The sequence below is a fragment of the Anabrus simplex genome, chromosome 6, assembly GCF_040414725.1.
Source record: "Anabrus simplex isolate iqAnaSimp1 chromosome 6, ASM4041472v1, whole genome shotgun sequence".
Lineage (NCBI taxonomy): Eukaryota > Metazoa > Arthropoda > Insecta > Orthoptera > Tettigoniidae > Anabrus > Anabrus simplex.
The window spans coordinates 281,096,465-281,121,564 of record NC_090270.1 but is presented as its reverse complement, the minus strand read 5'-3'; the positions used below and the strand labels follow the sequence as shown (position 1 = coordinate 281,121,564).

The window sequence follows — 25,100 nt, the reverse complement described above, 5'->3', positions numbered from 1 at the left end:
TTCCGCGTTCGATGCAGATTGCCGTAGATTTCATTGGGTTGATATAAAGCCCTATTTCATGAAATCTCCTTGTGACTATTTTCGAGAGCTCAAGTGCTGCTGTTCGACTATTTCCTATGACAACCAAGTCATCAGCGAAACCTATGGTCGTTAAAGGTGGAAGATGTGGTACTAAAGAAATTCCATAGTGTCTTGTGAGAGAGTCTTCAGTTAGTTTGTTTAAAATATGATCTGTCGCTAGATTGTAGAGACAGGGAGAAAGAGGTGAGCCCTGCATAACACCCCTTTTTAGGCTTAAGTGACTGTCTTTCCAGTTACAGTTTCTATTTTTGTACTGTTTACTGTCTGGAGATTAACTATTAGTTCCTTGGATTTCTCAGGTATTCCTAATGTTCTCAAGGTCTCATGTAAATGATGGTACCCAATGTTGTCAAACGCCTTTCTGACGTCTAGAAAAATCACTGTTACATCAGTTTAGTTCAGTTTCGCGGAATTTAAAACTGAATCGAGTGTAGAAGTATTGATATGTGTACCGGCTGAAGATATAAATCCCCGTTGTTGTGGATTAAACGCAACGTATTCTCTCAGGTGTTTATCAAGAGCTCGCTCAATTACTCTCCTAACAACAGAAAATATTGTGATTGGTCTCCAGTTTGCAATCTCATCAGGGGCACCTCCCTTATGTATAAGAACGGTTCTTGGGTTTCTAAAACATGGTGGTACCTGTCCTGTTTGAAGCATACGAGTGGCTATTGTGGCAATTATCTCGGAAGCTGTGTCACTTTTAATAGCTCTAACGATGACATAATCAGGTCCAGGTGAAGTGTCCACCGCAATTCTACTTGTTGCAAGCTGTATTTCATCTTTAGATATAACATCATTAAATGTGTCATTATGAACCGTTTGTGTAGCTTCACTCACTTTTGGGGGATAATTTTCTCTCACTGAATTATTTTCATGTCCTAATATTTAAAGGAAATAGCCATATACATGTTGAGAATTAATCAGACATCTTTCATTGTTTTCATGAAGGACCATTCTAACTGCTTTCCTACGTTGATTGTGGAACTGATATTGAGTTAACTGTTATAAATATTTATTTCGTCTTTTTTCTCTATCCCTATTAGCCGACCTTTGCGGATTTGAACTTGGTTTATATCTTTTTTCCGTATTAACATACAATTTTTTTTTACACGCCTTGTAAAATTTCCTTGCTGAGTGTTTAGGTCCAGGCAAAAAATCAATAGCAGTGGACATAAACTTTAGAAAGTCTTCTACAAATAAGAAAAATTCAGAATCATTGATGTCACCTTGTAGCTTTTATCTCCATATCACCATTTGCTCTTGGTAGTATGAGTTGTGTGTGTTTTGTTGTTTTATTTCTTTTCTAGATTCATGCCCTTGTTCTGCAGATGTTCCTAAATTTATTTCAGTGCTTACTTGGTGGTTCCATTCCCCAGCTATCTGTCTATTCACTAGCCGTATTTTGTGCTCTTTTGGATGTGCTTTTGAGATATGAATATTGACCTCCCCCCCCCCCGAGTGGACTTAAACAGTTGCCTGCAATGGTTAGACACAGGCTGAGAGGAATTACTTGTCATTAGCTGAAACATTACTTCTGTTTGAATCATCCATGTCAATACATGATGTGTCAACAGAGGTATATAAACTTCACTTAATCTTACTTACGTGATCACCAGCTGATCATTTAAGTGCTGTGGTAACTAAGCACTGTAAGTAAATAAACAAATATGGCTTCCCAGACTGAAGATGTATACACATTAAACTTGAAAGGATTATATCAAAAAATATGCTAACAAAAACACAGATAACATAGTATCGTATAAAAATCAATATAAATAACCACAATCACAATCCTATTATGCTGAAGAATACATCACTTAAAAGAATAATCCTATAAAGACCCCATGCAATATCCTTGGCTAAAACATTCTCCATGGCCACCTGTAATAACACAACTGCACAAAAGAAATTACCAAAGTAGTACAGTAGATAAACATTTCGTGATTACCCATAACAGCTAGAGGTGTACACATTGATTAAGAGTTTCTTCTGTCTGTCTTGAATACTTGAAATTGTTGAGGAAAAGTAATCTTTTATTTATATTCAGGTTCCAAAATTTATTCTCCTGGAAAAACAAATCTTCAGTTCTTTAAAAAAATTAAGTGTTGCATTTTTTTGCCAGTCAGTATGTTATCATTATGTGATGGATTGTACTACAGGATGGAGTTGACTCTTCAGCCAGCGGCTCAACGCTGTTATTGGGTGATGGTACATAACCAGACTCTCTAAAGGGGCTTCTGGCGGAGGAGCTCCTTTAGGTGGGTACTGGTCTCCTAGTGGAGGAAATTACTCTGAAGCCCAAAATGCAGTGGCTGTTCTCCAAGTTAGGGGCAGCTGCAGAAAGCATCTGTTCTCCAAATTAGGGGTGGCCTCATTGAAACCTGACGGTTATAAAATGCTTTTGAGTGTGACAAGCCCACTTTAATGATAGCCTATACGAAGTGTCAAAGTGGATCGGGAGAAGGAGAGGTCGAAATGGAGATCGATGATGCACTGCCCGACCCAGGAGCTCCCTGGACAAGGGTGCTGGAGGAGGAGGATTGAATTTGTTTTTATAAACCTTTTATTTGAACTATACTTAACAAACAAACAAACAAACAAACAAACAAACAAAAAAACCCACAGAGAAGGGGTCGTTGGTTAAAAATTTCCTGGAGATTAGGAGGATATCTGTAGACCATGATTTTGGGAAGTGAGGAAGAGAAGAGGCAGATTCAACAATATAATTTCTGTGGTAATTTAGTAACAAGTTATTAAATTACTAATGAATAAACTATTCAACACTTATTGACCAGGAGATACCTGGAAATAGATTGTTAGTATATAGATACCTGGTGATCCTAGGATTGTAATTAAAATTCTTTTGTGTAGTATAATACCATGGGTTATTGTCTTATTTGTTTGATCATTAGGCATTTTCATGATATGATTCGGTCGGTTTCTTATAGAAAAGTTGTATTTAAGTACCCTCAATTCTTCTGCTCTTCTATCCATGAAATGTTAAGGTGTGCAAGTCAGATCTGAAATTCGTCACTTGGAAATTACAGTAATATGGGACCCTCCTATTAATTAAATTGTGGCTCTTTTTTTTCTCTTTTATCCTTTCCTGTTTGGTTCCCACAATTGCGATTATATAATGCCTTTTGATAAATTGCATTTTCAACCTGTCCGATTGACATTTTCTCATGTTGTATTCCTATTCTTAGCTTTCAACTATAGTTACACCCCTTATATCAGTTTCCTAATGTCTGTCTTATTCAAAAAGCCGTTTGGTACTTCCCTAATGCTAGCAAAATTATGACTCCACACTTCACTTTAGACCTGTAAGGTGCGACACAATTTGCACCTTAATTCAAGTGATGGATGCAGGAAATATTGTGGGTTGCATTTTGAATTGTTGTTATTTTACATATGTCATACATCCGAAGTTACTGAAAAAAAAACTTCCACATACAGTAACTGTTATTGGCGAGTAAAAATATCTCCTACAGTACAAATACACTGTGTGTTCTTTTTCAATGATACTCCTACTGTATTTATGTCATGCATACATTTAGCCTTTAGCTATTTTCTTCTCCAATAAAGTAGAGGTCTCCTATGACACCCTTACAGTTTTCTAAGACTCTAGCTCAGGGCCTGTCAGGGTGCATGCACCTGGTGCATGCACTGTGCACAGTGCAAAAGACGACTTTGCTTGGTTGACCAGAGTGCAGACCCCCACTCCTCGATTTGGAGCAATAGCACTGTCTCTCTCTTTCCCCACGCCTGTCTCGCTCGCTCTTGCTGTCTTCCTCTTCCTCACTTGCTCCGTAGCGCTTCAAATCCAAGCCGAATTGAGCCGAGCTTAGCCAAGTAGCCCAGATATAAAGCGTTGGTCCGAGCTGAACCGAGCGGTACCGATGCACGGAGCTCTTGCGCCTTGATTTGCACGCGTGAGATTTTGGGCGTTTGAGAGGTCCTGCTCTAGCTTATGGTTGCAATACACTGAGTGGCCAAAAGTCATGGGAAGACACTGACTGTGATGTTAATAATGAGTTGCTCCTCCATGAGCCCTCAAAATGATAGCAATGCGCGAGGCATCGACTCTACAGGGTGTTGGATTCATTCTAGAGGGATCTGGACCCATGTATCTTGCACTGCTACCCACAATTGATCCTGAGTAGTTGGTGCGTGGTTCATGGAGTATACACCAACATCGGCAACATGTGATAAATGTTGGATTGGATTAAGATTGGGGGGTCTGGAGGGTCAATCCATGATTGTAACTTCACTGGAGTGCTCCTCCAGCCACACAGTGGTGACATGGCACATTGTCATATTGAAACATGGCATCTCTATCATGGTACTCTAGTGCCAGGAAGGGATGCAAATGGTCTGAAAGAATGTCCACATAACGTGCACCTGTCAGCGTTCAGCCGGACAATAGAGCCTCATTGCGACCATGAGAATGCTGCCTAGATCAGAACTGGCTACCTCGCGCCTGGACACAACCTTTGTTGACACGCAGGATCCATAGCTTCTTGGGGCATATGCCATGCTCTCACACACCCATCAGCTCGATACAACTGGAACCAGGATTCATCAGACCATACCACACGCCACCGATGTTTGCGGGCCCATGTATGTCGTTGAGCTCTGCGTCGAGGTGTCAGCGAAGGGACACAAGTTGGTCGTCGGCTGGTGAAGCCTATGCGGTGCAATTGTCTCCTTACAATCCTGGTAGAAATGGGTTCCTTACTCCCAACATTCAACTGGACAGTGATCTGACTCACAGCAGGCTGTCGAGCGCCCAGTATGGTTCTGTGGAGGCGACATGATACACATTCGTTAAACAACTGTGGTCTTCCCGTGCGGTAGTTTACGCGGGTGGTAACATTCTCTTTGCGATATTGTAGATCCACCCTCAACGCTGTTGACCTTGGAAATCCAAATTCACGTGTAATCTCCTCAATGCTGTGGCCATGCATGCACTGTGTGCCGATCGTCCCACATTCCGAGTAGGTTAACTCGTGACATGTTGCCATTTTCATGACACTGGTGCTTAGCTACGCTGCAGTTAGCCACAACACTCAGGGGTCATACAGGGCACATTTTCTAATGGGACACCCCTTCCCGTGACTTTTGGCCACTCAGTGTATAAGAATATTACGAAGTTTGACCAATCAACAGCTGTCTATTGCCACAATTTTATCATTTTTATGTTATCACTTTCATTTCATTGCACCTCTGTGCACGTGTTTTAACATAAATTCATCAGAACATCAACTGACAATTTCTGCTCTTTTTCTGGGATATTTGGACCTTGGACCATGTTGATGTCAATTTGTCGACATTGCCAACGTGGCGTAGTATCCTGAAAGAAGAGTAAATATTTTCACTAGTTTTTCTTTATAAATGTCAGTATTGTTGGTAGTTGGTCATGGTTCGCCTTAAGTTATTTAGCTATCTCTGTGTAGTACTAACTTCTGCTGCTCATGGAGAAGGGTAATACGGCAGAGTCCCAGAAACTCAATATTCTGTAAAACTTGTCCACTACAGAAGTTCCTTTCTTTCATAGTGGATAAACCCTGAAATTGGTCTTATTTCTTTATTTATTTCTGTACTTACACTGCTCGAGTGGTATGAGTAAGGACAATAATTTTTGGAATATGCTGTAATGCATAACAGCATTCCTGGTGACAAGGGACTTGTACGGGTAATGTCCTACCTACTTCCTTGTAACAGTTTTAGGAGGAGGGACAGCTCATTTCAATTACTCATCACTTACTGCATTCCTATCTATTTTTTTCACCAAAAAACATATTGTAAAGTTTGAAGGCATGCATTATCTGCATAAATTTCTTTCATTTGCACTTGATGTGGATTGGACTTGATATTTCTAAGTGATTTGTTGTACAAGAAAGTTTTGAAGTTGAGTGTTGTATTGTTGTATCAAAGAAAATGTTGAATGATGAAAGGAAAAAAAAAATTTAAAAAATGTGGTTATAGAAATGAATTTGGATACATCAAAGTGACTGGAGAAAGGGGAAAGTGTAAATCAAATTTCAATTGAATTAGCAGTTGGACTAACAACAATAATTGGCTGGAAAAAGAAGAGATTGCAGATTGAGTCTTAGTGCATGAAGGTAGTGTTTACTGGCCTCGATATGCTAGTAGCTTTCAGTGTTTTAATATAACCTGAAATGGGTTTCATACAACCCTTTCAATAGTCTGTAAAAGTTGACATTTTTGTAACTCAACATAGACTCAGGTCACATTACATTAAGTTTATGAGAACCGGGCGAGTTGGCCGTGCGCGTAGAGGCGCGCGGCTGTGAGCTTGCATCCGGGAGATAGTAGGTTCGAATCCCACTATCGGCAGCCCTGAAAATGGTTTTCCGTGGTTTCCCATTTTCACACCAGGCAAATGCTGGGGCTGTACCTTAATTAAGGCCACGGCCGCTTCCTTCCAACTCCTAGGCCTTTCCTATCCCATCGTCGCCATAAGACCTATCTGTGTCGGTGCAACGTAAAGCCCCTAGCAAAAAAAAGTTTATGAGAATCTACTGTACTAATCTTAATCTGAATGAATGTGTAATTCTTGCAACAAAAGGAGAATAAAAGTGTTTGAAAACTTTGGCTGACTCAAGCCTAGTTGATGGTCGTCTTTTTATATATTATCAGTAGTGAATTATTTAACTCACTCTAGCTTTCTGGCATGTGTTGTAGTAGATAATCTAGTAATTTATAACACAGGCTTTCACGATTGCTGTGATAGTGTGACCAGTGTTGCTGAAGAGAATGATGCCAGTGGAAGCAATACACCAGAAGGTATGTCTCTTCTATAAGACGACATGCATTCAGTGGGGACTGATTTCATGATACCATAACATATGTCCTTTTTGGGTCTGTTGCTGTTGAATGTTGGTGGATCTTGATATTTGGAATGCTATTAAACATGTTACAAAATGCTGTTAATTTGCTTTTTCTTCCTCTTCCTTTTTTGGTTTTTAACTAAGTAATTTAGTTGTGCATTATATTATACCATTTGATGTGCCTTTAAGAACCTGTAGAAATTGGCAGTAATGATTGTTTGGTATGTAGCACCATGTTCTTTATTTCCTTTCTATACTGACTTAATTGGTGTTGTTTCGTACTGGGTACTATTCCATCTTTTGTAAATACTGGGCAACTTCAGTTTATATATGGCTGGCAATATGCAGTGAAAACTGCAAAATTCAATAAAAAGAAATAACCAGCTGACTTTATACGTATGGCCAACTCTCGATTATCCGGCTGCGGATCAATCAGTTTTCAGATTAACGGTGCACTTTTTTTCCTCCAGTGTTTTGTATACTTGTGAACTGAACTTAAATGCCATAAGCTCTGCCCTCCACCATAAGTGATATAACATAGTGCTGCTTGTGTTCCTCTTGTCTTGTACCTAGTCTCTTGTAGAAGTTTTTTGTGTATACAGAATGAGTTATCATTAGTGAAATAGGCAGAATTTGCTATTGGATAAAAACTGAAAATAATTCAGCAGAAAGTTAGAACTCGCATACAACTTGTACTGAATTTTAGAATGGGGAAGACCGGGCGAGTTGGCCCTGCGGTTAGGGGTGCGCAGCAGTGAGCTCGCATCTGGGAGTTAGTGGGTTCGAATCCCACTGTCGGCAGCCCTGAAGATGGTTTTCCATGGTTTCCCATTTTCATACCAGGCAAATGCTGCGGCTGTACTTTAATTAAGGCCATGGCTGCTTCCTTCCTATTCCTAGTCCTTTGTTCCCTCTTGACCACAGGATCCACACGCATACATTATCTTCAACTTTTGTAGTGGTTCATAGCATTCTCTGGGGTGCATTTGCCTTCTTCAGGTCTTCATTTATACAGTCCATACACTGCACCTTCAACTTTCCACGAGATCAAAATCCTTTGGGATTGAGTCCAGTGCTGTGCTGGTAACTGAATCTGTGGAGCTCCTCACCATGTCCAAACCATCTCAGCCTTGCTTCTCTAATTTTCTTTACAATTGGTGCATTGCCCAGTTGTTCTCATCCCATTGTGTGCATCCAAGGCTCCAACAAGGTATTCATATTTCCATTACCTGGTGAGCTTGTTTGAGTTTTGATGTCGCTGGCCAGCATTCCATTCCATGGAGGGAAACGATTTTACCTTGAAATGTTTAGCCATCCATCGGTCACAGAGGACTACAGTAACCCATCACCATTTCATCCAACCTGTGTTAACCCTGCCATGGGTGTTTGAGATGATATCACCAATAGTCAAGGTATTTGAATTTTATGGTCTTCGTGAGTGTATATGCGTCAGTGATGGTGTCATTTGTCTAGGGTCTACTCTCCTTACACTGTACTCCATTTTCTGTATGTTTACCTTCATTCTGTTGATTTCAAGGTGGATCTTCAATTGCTGTATTTGCTGCTGCAGGTCTGTGCAATTTTCAGATGTAAGCAAGACATTGGTGGCATATAAGAGCAACCATGAGTGAGAGAGCTGAAGAAAGCACTTACTGTGTCCTTTCAGAGAGAAAATAGTAGTGGTTGTAGGGCAGAACCTTTGTGGGTCCCTATGCTGATAGTGAGGGATGATGGAGGTCCAACTGGCAAACGAACCACAATGTTCACATTCCGTGTAGTTTGATTTCCTTGTAAAAGTGGAAATCCTGTGACTAGGATCATGTTGAAATTAGCAGTCTCAGAAAACAGGAAGTTGTTTCATTTTCTCCTACTGAAGCTGCAATTATTTAAGCTAATGCACTCAGAAGTTCTCAGTTTGAAAGCTTGAGACTTACTTTACGAAGTACAGGTAAGAGAAGATGAACAGTGAGAAAAAGGAAGATCTTGAAGAAGAATACAGTCACCTGAAAATCAGTTGAAGTAGTAAATAAGAAGTGGGGTAAAATGATGGGCAGAATGATTTATTCTCTCTCCCAGATGACACAATTGGTACACACACTCTCTTTTGATTAAATATTATATTGAATTCTAGTATTAATGCATTTTTATCACCGAGCAATTTATTAAATAAATCAATCAATCAGTCAATTAATTGTCTGTTCTCCGATGAGGATCTGGAATATAATCTGGTTATAATTTCAATAGAATATACAAACATCAAAAAGTGCAAATTTAAAATGGTTAATACCGTCTTATCTTTTTGGAGAGGAATGTTAAGAATGTTTTTAAGGATAGATCTGCAGAGAGTCCCTCAGATTCTGTATTTCTATTTCACAGGATGAAACTTCAAAATTGTATATTAATGTTGATGTCAGACCAGGTAGGGTGCCTCATGCCACAAATAGTAGGCCTCTGAAAATCTGTCAATACGTATTTTGTATTTAGCTGATAGCAGTGGTACATAAATACCTTCTTTTTTTTGTTAACACCCTGAGCCTTATTTGAGTCTCCTTAAAAGCAAATGATGGGATCTGTAACCATTGCTTAACTGTCCGTTTGCCTGATGACTATGATGTCAGCCTTCTAATTAGTCATCAGTAGAGATGTAATGGGCTTCCTTGTGCACCTCCCATCCATGCTGTCTCAAGGCTTGAGCAATAGCTGTTCTTACTTGGTGGTGATTATTGTTGCGCAGTAGCTCAATGCTACCTGTCCAAGGGTTTCTGTCTCGTTGTAGCCTCTTTGGCAGCTTTTTGGTGCTTCCAGCATGCCCCATACTTAAAGCTGAACGTTTGTCAAATACTAGATCAACAGCCTGAACACGAGGATAATCCAGCCCTTCCTATGTTGATTTCAACAGGGCTCCATTTCAGCTGTTTAAAACTCAGTGTGATAACACACTCATGTAAAATCAAATGTTTTTATAATAATTTCAACACTGATGATGGAGCTGAGAGTCTGAAAACTGGTCTTGAAATAAAATTTAGTGTTCTGATACGACTGTATATGATTATAATAAAAAGTATTACCATCAGCACTGTTAATAAGATGGCTTTGATATTTTAAGATGATTATAATTTTCTAAGGTAACTCCAGCGTTCTTTGCAAAGCGAATGTATTTTGAGTATCTCTGAGGATATTCTGACACTTCACTAAAGTGTCTTGTGCCTCTGATCCTTTGTACAGTGCTTGACTAGGGATGGATGAATTTAATGTGTCAATTAGGCAGTTTAAATCAGTTGTGAAATTTTCCGTTACTTCACCCTCTGAATTAATACCCCAATAGAATTTTATACTGTTAGCAACAGATGTACTGAATAGTTGAAATGCCAGCCTTACATTCATTGGTTGAAATGAATTAGGATTCAAATGGGCAGAGGTGAGTTTATAGCAGACTTTCAATCTGGAAAATTCTGGAGATGTATTACATTCATAAACTTTCCTGTAAAATGAATAATCAACAATATCACCATTGTATTTAACCTGTGTTTTATCATGGAAATGATTTCTTATACACTTAAGTATATGTGGTGCATCTGAAAATGCCCACATTTTTCTGCTAGAGTCAGTTGGATTGGAAATGGAACACTTTAGATTCTTTATGTTGCTGGATATTCCTAAGCATTTCCACAACTTTTTTTCAACTGACTACCATCTGGATGTGAAAGCAATGATTCCTAAACCCACTTGCTCTAATTGTATGATGACCTCAGTGAGGATTTTTGCAATTATTTCACCAGGGATGGCGTTCTGTCTAGCGTATATTGCTATGGGTTGGATCCAGTTGTACAGAAAAAGAACAGACATGAAAACTAGAGTATGATTTTCCAGCTGATCCTTGCTTTCGTCTGAAGTAAATGTTCTTAAATCAACAAAACCGTTCACTTGTAACGAATCTGAGTTAAAGTGAATTTCTTCTCTCAGCTTTACCTCATCAAATATCAGCATCCCTAGGCATTCATGCTCCTTCTTCCCACTAAAAAATTGAACTATGGCAGCAGTAGCATGATCATTTATGCCATAAGAACATTTAAGGCCCTTCACCAATTTTCTCAAATGACCTTCAGACGGCAAAGGCAGCAAGTCATGATTTAAGCGGTGCTGACAACCCTTGGGAGACTTTATATATAAAAGAAGAGAATCAAAGAGGAATTCATCACTAGAAATCATTCCTTTCTTATTTTTCACTTGACATTTCTTTAACATTGTATCGAGTATAATTTTCTGCTTTTTGCTGACAGATGCAAATTGTTTCGAATGCATGAAACTGCTCTTTGAGTTTATATCTGAAATGTCTTTTTTTTTTTTTTTAAACAAATGTGGTTTAGCTTTAACAACATTTAGTTTATTCTGTGTTCTAATGAAATTACATTTCTGATTCCTCAGTCTCCTCTTTAACAAAGCAATTGAAGAACCTGGCACAAGAACCAGACTTTTTGGTCAATTTAGTATTTTGCTGTAAGCTATTATTTAAAAGAAGCTCTATTTGCAGGTGCAAGAATTGTACCGCTCCACTGATTTGGGGCTTAGTATAAAAGGAACTGTCAGGGTTGTTTTAACTGTTTCTGCTGGTGCATGAAGGAAGTTATTGTCTCTCCTGAACATATTCACATTTTGGAGCTGTCTGGTTCTTGCGCCGGGCTCTTAAATTGTTTTCCTAGCATTTGCAGCATCAGGACTATCTTCAACTGCTAAGCATATGGGCTGATCACTGACATTTATGTTCTGATTAAGGCTTTTAATAGTGACATCTGTTCGCGTGGATTGCCTCTTCATGGGAGAATTACGTTTCTTAACTTTTGTAGAGAGATACTTGGGCAGATTAGGAAATATATGGGGAATGCTTCTGGTTTTAATTTCCACTGCTGTCTTGGTATCTCTACTCTTTCACCATTCACCGTAAATTAAGAAGTTATCGCAAAAATGAATATCACACAGCGAATGGTTATGAATCACAGTTTTGTATCTTTTCTTCGGACGGTCTTCTCCCATTTCAGGAAAATGCTATTCTCTTTACGAGGTCTAAGGAAATGCCTACCTGAAAATGATCAGTCATATCCAGATCTACAGCCGGGTACAGAACATGTGGGCATGTTGCATCAATACTTATAGCACTGAAACATGCTGTCTTCAAGCACAATAGCGATGTGAACTACTGTTTATAAAAAATAATACACTTACACTATTCACTAACGAATACATAAATAATGCAAACTGCCTAAACCTTTTAATGCATCCGGGAGATAGTAGGTTCGAATCCCACTATCGGCAGCCCTGAAGATGGTTTTCCGTGGTTTCCCATTTTCACACCAGGCAAATGCTGGGGCTGTACCTTAATTAAGGCCACGTCGCTTCCTTCCAACTCCTAGGCCTTTCCTATCGCATCGTCGCCATAAGACCTATCTGTGTCGGTGCGACGTAAAGCCCCTAGCAAAAAAAAAAAAAAAAAAAAACCTTTTAATACTGATAATAAAAATTAATATAAATACCAATAACTTGACACATGTAATGCACGCTAGTGACAAGTGTCATCTGCTGCCGGCAAACGGCGATTGTACTGCCGCTGGTGGAAGGACCACCATTCTCTTCAGTCCGCTTATGGGTGAAAGGAGAAAAGCACACACTTTTCTTTCTATACACTATGTGTAAACTAACCTCTGAAATCAGTGATGCCATATCTTGAGGTGTATCACATTCTTACATAATTTCAGTACCTAGAATTAAGATTAAGCGATCAGTATGAAATGGCAATTAGTTTGTTCAAAACTTGCATTTTCGTCGATTTCCATACAACGGCTTGCTCATTATCTTTATAATTCCATTAATACGTGAACGTTTATGTTCATTTTCATTCTTTAAATGTGTAATAGTATCACTCCAGAGGCTTCTGTGGCAGTCGTTTCCCTTTTCTTCATCTAACCTAACTGTATATGTAATCATGAAAACATATTTCAAGCACCAGTAGAGTACTGGTAATGATAACCTTTTCACTATAAATTTACATGGAAATAGCCTTTCCAAAATTTAACCAGACACGAGAAAATACCAACCTCTGAAATCAGTGATGCACTCTGCCGTATCTTGAGGTGTATTATAGTCTTACTTCATTTCAATACCTAGCATTAAGATTAAGTGATTGTTTATTTTAGCCTTTATTTCTAACAAGTTAAAAACGGCTATCGGCCATGTTATTTACGCATTTATTGCACAAACATGTTTTCCTCTTTAATTTCAAATTTTGTTTACAGTACACAAGTCAATGAGTGTTACTAATAGACTCTGGCATTGCCTTTGAATGTCGACAAGGAGCTCGCTAGTGCACGTAGCAAGAAAATGATACCGAAGATAATCGATCACATTCACTATAATCACTGGAGTACATAAGTATCGATAACAGAAAAAATAACTGTGTTTAAACACTCGTAATAACGGATGCATCTGTGACAGGGTTCTCGCTGTAGCTGAAGAATAATACACAGTTTAATATAGGAATTCTCAAGAGACAGAAAAAACTTGCTGTTGTTACAGTGGGGTTCTCGCTATAGCGGAGTCTGCTGTTTTATAATGTTGTATACTATGCGTTACTATCCCATTCTGTGCAAATCATACCCATCCCTTTTATCTTCCTGGCACTATATAGTATAGAATTCAGAGTATTATCTGGCATTATTATTATTATTATTATTATTATTATTATTATTATTATTATTATTATTATTATTATTATTATTATTATTATTAAACAGAACTTTTTATAATTTTGTCTACATCTTCGAGAAAGAAGTTTGATAGTTAGGGGTCACACTATAGATGATAGATTAAACCTGCCAAACAAGCTGATTAATAATCTTGATCTTTTGCTCTGGTTTTTAGAGTTTTTAAGTCAGAAGTTACAGTGCTTATTACTTTGTGTATGTCAAGAGAAATTTTGTTGTTGAAATCTATTCCTAAATACTTCATCCATTTGTTTTTATCAATGAGATCATTAATCCTTAAGGTGTGGTGACATTTCCTCCAGTTAATTTCCCTTCCTTTAGGATTATATAGATTTACTTCTAAGAGGATGAATATTTAAACCACTGTGCAAGTGGCTGTATGGTTTGGGTCACGTAGCTATCAGCTTGCATTCAGAAGATAGTGGGTTCGAACCATCCTGTTGTCAGCCCTGAAGATGGTTTTCCATTATTTCCCATTTTCACACCAGGCAATGGTATTGTTGCTTTAAAGAAATTGCAAAATGGTGTGAATATATTTTAAGAATTAACTGTTTTCCCTCTCACCCCATTTCAAGCAGGGTATACAGGATGTTCTGGAAGGAAAGGTCACTAAATTAAAATAATTATTTGTCATCTTGAAGAAAGGTTCTTAAAAATTTTCCCAATAGATTTTGATGGCAATTAAAGTTGTGGACTCTTATCTTTTCTTGGGGTTAATGTTTGGCACCAGAATAATATATATCTGGAATAATGTTTCTTTGTTGAAGTGAATTGATGAATGATGATCTCTTCGTACATTTGAGTATATGCATCACTTTAGCAAGGAATGAAGTTGCCTGAAAAACCTCTGTGCTGAGTATTACATAGTAGCAATGATTTGATGTTGCAGTATTAGTCAACATCATCTGTTTTCTCAATTTGCTTAATGTAGTCTTTAATTCTTTTGTGCTTAATTTATCAGTTAAAGGTGTGTTTTTGTAGCCAGCTGAGTGAGAATGCTTTGTAATGCATGTTAGCTTACTGAGGGTACCAAAGAAATTTTGTTTGCATGGTCATGCTTTGCTTGCTGTGGCATAGTTATTCTGGGAGCTTTCTGCATCATTACAGTGAAGACTTTGGCAGAGATGCTGAATGAAATCTGGTTTGTATTGATATGTTCAAAACATTTTTACTTATACCAGCCAATAGAATGTGTTGAGCTAGTGTACTTCATAAATTCCTTCTAAGCATATTATGATCTCATCAAATACCATTCCCCTTACACTTCAAGAGTCTGCGATTATCTGTTCAGAATTACTGGGTTTTACATATTGATAAGTGAACCTGTATAGATTGCTAAGCGAAGGTTTCTTGAAATAAACATTTGAATTGCGGTGTAAACAAATCAATTTATCATTGTTTATTTAGATTTATTATTTATTAAGGGCTTTTTTAAAAAAAATTATGGCTTACTTATATCTGTGATCAGATGTTGATGGGAACAGCTTGAGTACATTTCATTAGGTTACTCTGTTACTGGAATGTTTCAGGAATATGCTACAAAGTGGCATGCCTGACTGGCTCTTTTTTGTTGCCTGCTTTGTTGACTTAACATTTGTTCTTTGAAACCTGGCTCACTTGTCTATCATGTGCTCAGTTGTGTGGTAGTACTGTATGAAAATGTTAGTGTGTGTCATAGTGCAGGAGAAGTAACGACTTGCTGTGTTTATAACAATAATGAATTGCAGTGATGGAACTTTCATGCAGATATATTTCATCAAAGGAAAATTAATATCCTGACCATAAAAGATCATGTAGAAAACAATATTTAAAAAAATTAAAATTGATGAAATAGTGATGCACTCTTGGTTCCGTATGTAATGCCAGAAAGAACAGGCGATTTTGTTTACAGTACGCCTGTTGTGATTGTCGATAGTTGTACAAGTATAGAGTATTGGGCATGGATCATTAAAATTAATAAGGAAGAAATTAGTTCAGCAAGCCTATGTTAGCAGACAAACATGCCAACATGTACTAAAACAGTTTTAGATGAAGGTGTATCAAGGAACAGTTGTGCAGCAATCAAAACAAATCAAAAGAACCTAATAATGATAAATGTTTGACCTGTCAGTGGCTGCTATTGTGGTTATTTAGGCTTTCTTTGTATTGGATGATGCATGGTTCCACTGTAGAGACACATTCTCTCTCTCTTTCCTAACAATTTTCCCATCGTACAGAATCCCCTGTTTTGCTATACCATCTCCATTTCTCTGTGTTGCTGGGATCTTCAGGATTTATATAGACAGCTTGCATATCCTCTGTGATGTCCATCCAGTATGTCACAGGCCTTCCCCTTGGCTGCTGTCATCCTAGGTCAAATTGAAGGGCCATTTTGGCTGCAGAACTGTCATTGCTTCTGACAATATAGCTCTACTACCACCTCGCTTTCCTCGCATTTTGAACTGTTTGGGCTACGTCATGTCTCTGCTAAACATAATCATGGGGGACGGGATTTGCCAGAACTTCTGTCTTCATCATGATCCTACATATCACCATTCTGAAGACTGGTGTTTAAGCTCTTGTTCATATGGGTCAGTCCGAGTGTCCATCTCAGTATTTTCATCTTCATGGCATGGAGGGCTTGCTTGTGTCCTTCAGCCATTGGACAATATTCCTTCCCATAAAGGGCTACTGGGTGCAGTACGGTATTGTAAAGCTTTGCCTTGAGGTGTTCGGGCTCCTTTTATAACGGAGGACACTGGTGTCGTGTCTTCACCTGAGCCATTCTGCAGTGATTCTCATCTATCAGAGAGATTGTCATTTTTTGAGGTGACCATTGATGTAAGGTGGTTAAACTGAGTGGTCTCCTGCAGCCAGTCCTGCAGTCTAGTGATAGTGAGCCTGCTTCTTATGAGAGGCCCCAGATTTTATTGCTGGCCAGGTTATGGATTTTTACCTGGATATGAGGGTTGGCGCGCAGTCTACTGAGCCTATATGAGGACGATTTAGGAGTTATGTGATGGTACGGTAGCAGCCCTGGTCAAGAAAGCCAAGAATAATGGCAAAGAGGATTCATTGTGCTGACCATACATCACCTTTTGTCTGCAGGCCTTCGGGCTGGATAGTGATCACTTGGTAAGTCAAGGCCCATCAGGGCTGTAGTGCCGGAGGGGGGGCAGGTCTTCTGCAATTACTGATTGTCCAACAGTGATGGCGCTGTTTGTTTGGGATGCACATTCAACGTACTATGTCTTTAGAAGTTTGAGGTGCATTCTGCTCTCAGCTTGTTCTTACAGCTTTGTAGCTGGTACTGGAGTACAGGGCAGGTTTTCTGGAAGAACCACGTGATTTGCTGAGAGAAGCATCCAAGCGTGTAGTGAACGAATGCCAGCTGTTGGTTGCAGCACCTTCATTCTGAAATTACATGTTGCTGGACATCAAATGATCCCCAGGTATGGCATGAACAACCTCTCTATGAGGAGAAAGTTAGTTTTGGTGCCCGTCCAGATCGTAGCCCTGAATGGGTAAACAGAGCTTGGATTACTAATGTTCAAAACAGCTAAGATGAAGAAAGGGAAGAAGCATGAGCCAGCCATCACAATCAACCAACAAGCGCCGAGCCTCCGTCAGCACAGCAAAGAATCTGGACCATACAGTGAACAGCACAACGTTACTATATACGAGAGTTGGGGCATAAGTCATGACAGCTACTTTTCCCCCCCTTATGGATGTGGGATCTATCAGACAAATGGAAATATACAAATAGAAGTGGGGTGCATAAGGTCCTGTGAAATAAAAGGAAAATGAAAACCTACAACCTGTTTTCCAGTCAGTGACTGGGTCAGGGATGGAATGAATGAAGCCACCATCTTGCGGGCAAGGATAGTAACTGTGCTGGCTGCCGAAGCCTGTCGCACTCCTCTGGGGCAATGATTAATGACCGACAGATGAAATGAAATGATAGTGGAGTGTGTTGCTGGAATGGAAGATGCCAGGGAAAACCGGAGTACCCGGAGAAAAACCTGTCCTGCCTCCGCTTTGTCCAGCACAAATCTCACATGGAGTGACCAGGATTTGAACCATGGAACCCAGCAGTGAGAGGTTGACGAGCTGTCGTCTGAGCCATGGAGGCCAAAGTGCTGTTAAATGTATGAATTATGCTGAATAGGTTTACGAGGTGTAGGATGTAAAGCGAAGAAGCTGTCGGCCATGAAATCCTTGTGCTGCATAATGTTTATTCTCACAGAGTACTGCAACCTTTACATTAAACCCGTAAAATAGTCCCCTAGACTGTCGATGATGTGGGAGACTTAGGATACCACTCGCCTCACCATGTGTGAATTTTGCAGTCTCTTGTCTCTCAGCATTGGCAATGTCCTCTTGTATCCCAAACCATCTCCCACGCAATGGTTCTTTCACTTTGGGGATTAGGTCAAAATCGCATAGAGACAAGTCCGGTGAGTATGGCGGGTGTTCCAGTACTTCCCACCCTCAGGGTTGAAGTTGTCTCTGTACAGTCTCTGCTGCATGTGGTCTGGTGTTGTCATAGAGAAGGATGGCATTGTTGAGAAGATCAGGCATTTGTCTCTAATGGCATGATGTAACTCTCTGCAGGAAGGTTCTGTACATTGCTCTCATCATTATGCCTTGTGGACAGAAGCGACATGCAATCGTGCTTCTAACGTTTTAAGCCACGATGACCATCAGCTTCACGGGGGACGGGATTTGCCAGAGCTTCTGTCTTCATCATGATCCTATATATCACCATTCAGAAGACTGGTGTTTACCAGGCGAGTTGGCCGTGCGCATAGAGGCGCGCGGCTGTGAGCTTGCATCCGGGAGATAGTAGGTTCGAATCCCACTATCGGCAGCCCTGAAGATGGTTTTCCGTGGTTTCCAATTTTCACACCAGGCAAATGCTGGGGCTGTACCTTAATTAAAGCCACGGCCGCTTCCTTCCCACTCCTAGGCCTTTCCTATCCCATCATCGCCATAAGACCTATCTGTGTCGGTGCGACGTAAAGCCCCTAGCAAAAAAAAAAAGACTGGTGTTTAAGCTCTTGTTCATATGTTCTGTCCCAAAATTAATTCACGGTCACTATTCTCTCCAGCATTTGCTTGCCTTCCTGCCAATAGCAACCAAGTGGTCAGAGCATATGGTGTACCACGTCTACATTTGCATATCTGGGAGTTTGCGTGGCAACCACCAGCTGGTAGTGTTCTTAAATGTGACAGAATCTCTAACATAATGCTTTTTATTTTATCATTTCCACCTAGCTATGCAGACTATGAGCTTATATTTTAGTATATTTACAAGAATAAAATCTCAGTTCAGATCGAAGCTTCCCCAAAAAGAATTCTGCGAAACAAAACAAAACAAAACGTTCAACAAGGTCAGTGCTTTGAGCATAAATCTAGTTCAGAAATTTAAGAAGAGGGCTAAGGCAGTTACAACGCTCAGATACATGCAGTATTTTACTATTTATCAAATACATGCGATATTTCAGTGTTAATTAAATTAATTAAAAGAAATTATATAATTGAGTATTAAAGTGTTAAATATTCATCAATGATGAGTCGTAACTTGTCGTGATATGCCGCATACAAAATCTCCTGATTTTTGAGTTTTGAAATTTGGCACGTCTGTTTAGCAGTGATAATACAGGGGTAATTTCATAATGATACAGATGTTGATTCCCATAGGGAACCTGAAATATTTGTCCCGAATGAGTAAATTTATAATGCCATTGTAAATGGTCTGTTAATGTCCAATAATGGACCATTTATATTGATAATTTCATAAGTCATGGCAACTGTATTGTGTCTTCCAATAAAGCTGCAATACTGGAAACCCATTGTGTGTTTGAAGGCCACAGGAATGTGCTTCTCAGTGCTAGCATCAAATTGGATCCAAGTACAGGAGCTAATGGCAGAGGGCAATCTTGGAAACAATTGAATCTATAATGTAATGTTTATCGTGAGTATCCACAGGGTTTGTATCAACATGGGAAATAAATTATATTTTGTTAAAATATTAAATGCAAGGAATAGACAAGACCATGTGCTCATTTTTTTTATTTATTTCAGTGACTGTACATTGCAAGCAGGTTTTGTCAGTTGCGATAATTTGATTTATCGTGTCATTTCCTTCACAATTAATTTGCTCCATATGGATATGACATGTCTCATATCGAGTCCTTTTCTATACTTCCATTATCTCAAATGGCAGTGAGATTAATCTTACACATCTGCAAGTCCTGTGATAAAATTCAGAACAGTGAAGACACAGAAATACCCATATGTGTGGATAATTCCTTCACAGATCAATGCCTGGCTTCTATTAGCAACAGCCTCCAATACCATACTTCGGACATCCACTGCACGAATCTCATCAGTTGCTATGCAGCCATGTTGGAAGACCTCAACCAACCCAACATGCAACAGTTTGATATGGTAAAGCAATATCACTCATTGTTTGTCTTTGCAGCGCATGACACTGTCTTGCATTTCTGCAATGGAAAACTGAATTTTTCACACGATTGTTGTGTAGCTTTACTTAGTGATGATAATCCCATTGTGTCAGTGCGATGGAAAGCAAATTATAAAAATGAAATTTAAAAAATATATCCTTATCTTGGAGCCTAGTTGGTAGCTGTTAACTAGCCACCAAAGCAGCCACACCATCTGTTGGTGGCATTCAACAGAGATTGACACAGATTTTCAGACATTTAAAATACTGAATTTGCAGTGCTGCTACATTTTCAGAAGTTATAACATGGTTGCCATGACTTATGAAATGATCTATATAGTCTACATTTCATTTAACCTACTTCGCTGCAGCTACTAGAAGTGAATAAGTTACCTTTAATAGAACTTCCTGCCATGAATTCAGTCCTGAGGATAGTTATATCTGACCCCACTGTCGGCAGCCCTGAAGATGGTTTTTTGTGGTTTCTCATTTTTACACCAGGTGAATGCTGGCTGGGGCTGTACCTTAATTACGTCCATGGCCACTTCCTTCCCAACCGAGCTCGATAGCTGCAGTCGCTTAAGTGCGGGCAGTATCCAGTATTCGGGAGATAGTAGGTTCGAACCCCACTGTCAGCAGCCCTGAAAATGGTTTTCCGTGGTTTCCCATTTTCACACCAGGCAAATGCTGGGGCTGTACCTTAATTAAGGCCACGGCCGCTTCCTTCCAACTCCTAGCCCTTCCCTGTCCTATCATCGCCATAAGGCCTATCTGTGTTGGTGCGACGTAAAGCAACTAGCAAACTTCCTTCCCACTCCTAGCTCTTTAATGTTCCATTGTCGCCATAAGACCTGTCTGTGTCAGTGCGATGTAAAGCAAATTATAAAAATAAGATTTAAAACATAGTTATATCCTTATTTGAAGAAGTTTATACTATTATGGAATTAAGTTATTGTTATTGCACTTTTTTTTTTTTTTTTTGGTGAAGTCAAGGCTTGGTCATTAATATCTTTGCGTTTCTGTTTATAGTGTATTTTCATTCATTGCTGTTTGAAATGCTGATTTTCATGTAGTGATGTATATTTGATGTAGGTTTACCATCACATATTGACTGGAACAGGTTGCTGACCCCAGGCTGCAAACTATTTGCTCTACCCCTGGATGTTGTGCTCAAGAACAACATTGCTCTAGCCTACTTTATTGACTACATGACTAGTATTGGATCACAGGCCTATCTCTTCTTCTATCTCAATGTAGAAGGTAAGATACTCTCAATTATATACAAGAACAATTAGGTTTATTAAGCAGTTTGGAATTTGTGGCCAATTAGAATTTTCAGAATACTTCATATGAAAAAACTTTAATACATGTCTGATCATGTCTGACGTAGGCATTGAAAGACATGGACAAAAGTAAAATGAATGATATTAGAGTGTGAATTTTTCACTTTTTTTTCTCTTTAGAAATCAGGTTTTGTTTCAATATATTGAACATTGAAAGTCTTTGTGCTTGCTGTATGATGTTAAAACTTTTTATTGTAACACAATTGGCATCTTTGAATCATCTATACATACATACATACATACATACATACATAGCTGTTGGTGTAACAAAATAGTGAAGTTTTGTACTGTTTATTCCGAAAGCACTGTGCTTTTATGTTTGTAACTGATAAGATAAGACATGGTTTGGCAGAATAGCAGGCTTACTAGCCTGGGTTACACCATGGAAATAAAGGCTTGATGATGATGATGTTTAATTTATGTTTTATAGTTGTAGTCTATATTTTGTTTCCAATTCATAGATCAGATACTGAAGATTGATTGTTAGTATCATCACATTTTGTGTACTTCTTGTTTTTATGCTGATGTGTAGAACTGTACATTTATCTTTTATGCTGTATTCGTAATAATAAAGTTGACGACCAGATGCTGGAAGAAGTTAGGTCTATATGTTACTTATTTTGAGTTTCATTATCATTTCCAAGATAAAAGGGAGATTAAACAGCATTTTTGGAAAGTTACTTAAACTCACCTTTTTTAGATCCTAGAGAAACGTAGGATAACCAAAATGAATGTCGAAACATTTGAAAACCTGACCTAAGAAAAATAGACAAAGATCAACTAAAAAGAACTGCTGCAGTTATAGATAAGGTTGCCTTCATTGTCAATAACTTCAGGACACAAAGGTGTTCATCTTGTTTCACTATACATATTCATTTGAATGTTTCTGGTAATAAAAATTACACTAATATGTTCGTCATCATCATTATTTTACAGTTCCAGTTTCCTGGGTACTGTTGGTGAACCTCTTCCATTCTGTCTTATTGAGACATGTTCTGTTGTTAATCCATATCATGTGTATCTACATCCATCCATATCATGTGTGTCTCCATCAAGAGCTTCATGGAAGTGATTAACAGAATTGTATGAATTTTTGTAAATGGGTATTAAGACATGATATACCGGAGTTGCCACGTGTCTTGTTTATGGATAAAGCAACGTTTGTTTACAAATCATTGCCAAGTCAACCATAGAAATATGCACTATTGGTCAGTAAACAATCCCCATTGGCTTTGCCAGGTACACCATCTTCTTAGACCAATATGTTCATAAGACCTTTAAATATGCCTATTTTATGATACTATTTTATTTACATATTATTTCTCATATTGCAGGTTGGCGTGTCTCTGCAGAGCAGCAGATTTCAGATCATGAACTGCAGAAGTTGAAAGGAGCTGGTGACTTAAAACTAGTGAATCCTACCATGGAGAACATGAAAGAAGCTGCTTATAGTATATTTGAGCAGTATCTTTCAGAAAAGGTACAGTTTAGATAGAATCTGAAACTAATAATGAGAGCATTTGTATGTTACAAATAGTTACGTAGTGAAGTACAGTAAATATGAAGTTATTTTAATTTAAGGAAAAAGCAAATTTTATTCTTTTATGAATGACAAGATGATTAAGTGCATAAGTGCATAAATTTACCCAATTGGAGGGGTTACTTATAAAAGTGCAGTGTACTACGTATTTTGCACCATCATAGTTTCCATCCATATTGTGTGTGTCTCCATCAAGAGCTTCATGGAAGTGATTAACAGAATTGTATCAATCTTTGTAAATGTGTATTAAGACATGATACACTGGAGTTGCCATGCGTCTTGTTTACAGACAAAGCAACGTTTGTTTACAAATCATTACCAAGTCAACCATAGAAATATGCACTATTGGTCAGTAAATAATCCCCATTGGCTTTGCCAAGTACACCATCTTCTTCTTAGGACGCCGTCTCCCTATCAATGTTGGCGATCGAATTGATTATGATAACTCTCGAAACAGCGGCTCGAAAGATTTCAGCATCCATACCAACGGCGCTGGTCTTTAATCCAGGAATTTCTCCATCTCCCCACAGATCATTTTCGTTCTGTTTTCCCCTCGATGAGTTGGAGAAGTTCATAGCTTTCACGTCTCATGATGTGCCCGATGTACCTGAGCTTTCATTCCTTGATGAATGTTAGAAGCTCCTTTTTTTCTTATTTAACAAGTTGAGGGTTTCTTCATTGGTCTTCTTTTCTACCCAGGATATTCGAAGTATTCTTCTGTACAGGTACATTTTCACACCAGGCAAATGCTGGGGCTGTACCTTAATTAAGGCCACGGCCGCTTCCTTCCAACTCCTAGGCCTTTCCTATCCCATCGTCGCCATAAGACCTATCTGTGTCGGTGCGACGTAAAACCCCTAGCAAAAAAAAAAAAAAATGTACAGGTACATTTCGAAAGCTTCAATCCGTCTCTCCAGCAATGGACTGAGCGTCCTGCCTTCAAAACCATACAGGACGACAGGGAAAACATGGCTTCGCAAGATGTGAACTCGGAATAGTGTGCCATCCTCTCATAGGACCATTTTTCATAGATGGGTCACTGAATGCCAATAAGTATGTCACCTTCCCAACTCAGAAACTTGCTCTGGTGTTAGAGAACATTCTGCTGCAGTTGCAGAGGAACATGTATCAGCATGATGGGTGCCCATCTTATAGTTGAGACATAGTACAGCTTGTCTAGAACAAATGTTTCCTGATTTCTGGTTTGGGTGAAGAAGACCTATAAGCTGGCCAGCCTGTTCCCCCAATTTGACACATCTAGACTCTTTCTCTGTGGGGAAAACTAGAAGATGATGTGTACAAGGACATACCGATTACCCTGGATGATTTTAAATGTGATATTGGAACAGCCTGTACAGACATTTCCTCTGAAGTGGTACGTTAAGCGCAGCAATCTCTGCGTGAAAGAATGTATGTCTGTATTGTGGCTAATGGCCATCGTTTTGAACACAACTGGTAAATGTACACATACAGGCGAGTAGGTAAACATGCCCTAGTAGTGGATGGTTAGCTGGTGCAGACAGCACTTCCAGATGGAAATGACGATATTTTCAAGAACTTTTTTGCACTAGGGCTCTGCAACAAATGCCATTGTGATTCCAGTCTGTATACTGTTGGCTTAGTTGTTGTGCTCGTATATGTGCTGATATACATTATTGAAGTTGAACCGTTTGATTTTTATTCTGTAAAATGGATATTACAAATCAAATTAAGGTTGAAAAATGGTGACTAACAGGAACAATATTTAGATTAAGTTATGAAGAACGAAAATTAACTTACGTTATGTGGCCTACTTGTATCACCCGTGTTCTCTGACTACAGAGTCCAGCTAACGACTGACTTGCTCCCGTAGTCAAGATGCAAGACGTGCTGCTACAAGGAAGTGGAGTGGGGAAATGGGGCGGGACTTGTGGGAGAATGGGTGTGTGTTTTTAACTCATTTTACATGTCTTAGTGAGGATGACCCAATGCTGGGTCGAAACATGTCTATTTATGTGTGAAGTTTTGTCTTAATTGGACGTAAAATATATATTATTGACTAGGAGGATTAAAATAATTTTGTACAATTTTGTAAGA

The 25,100-nt window shown here is 38.9% G+C and overlaps 1 protein-coding gene across 1 annotated transcript in view; it reads left to right on the top strand.

Annotated features, from left to right (window-relative positions):
• The window catches only part of LOC136876456 (sorting nexin-13), a 219,354-nt gene that overhangs the window by 102,956 nt on the left and 91,298 nt on the right, over positions 1-25,100 (top strand). The window contains exons 9-10 of the mRNA XM_067150440.2: positions 21,234-21,401; positions 22,819-22,964. Coding sequence (XP_067006541.2) covers positions 21,234-21,401; positions 22,819-22,964 — 314 coding nt within the window. The remainder of the gene's footprint in view (positions 1-21,233; positions 21,402-22,818; positions 22,965-25,100) is intronic.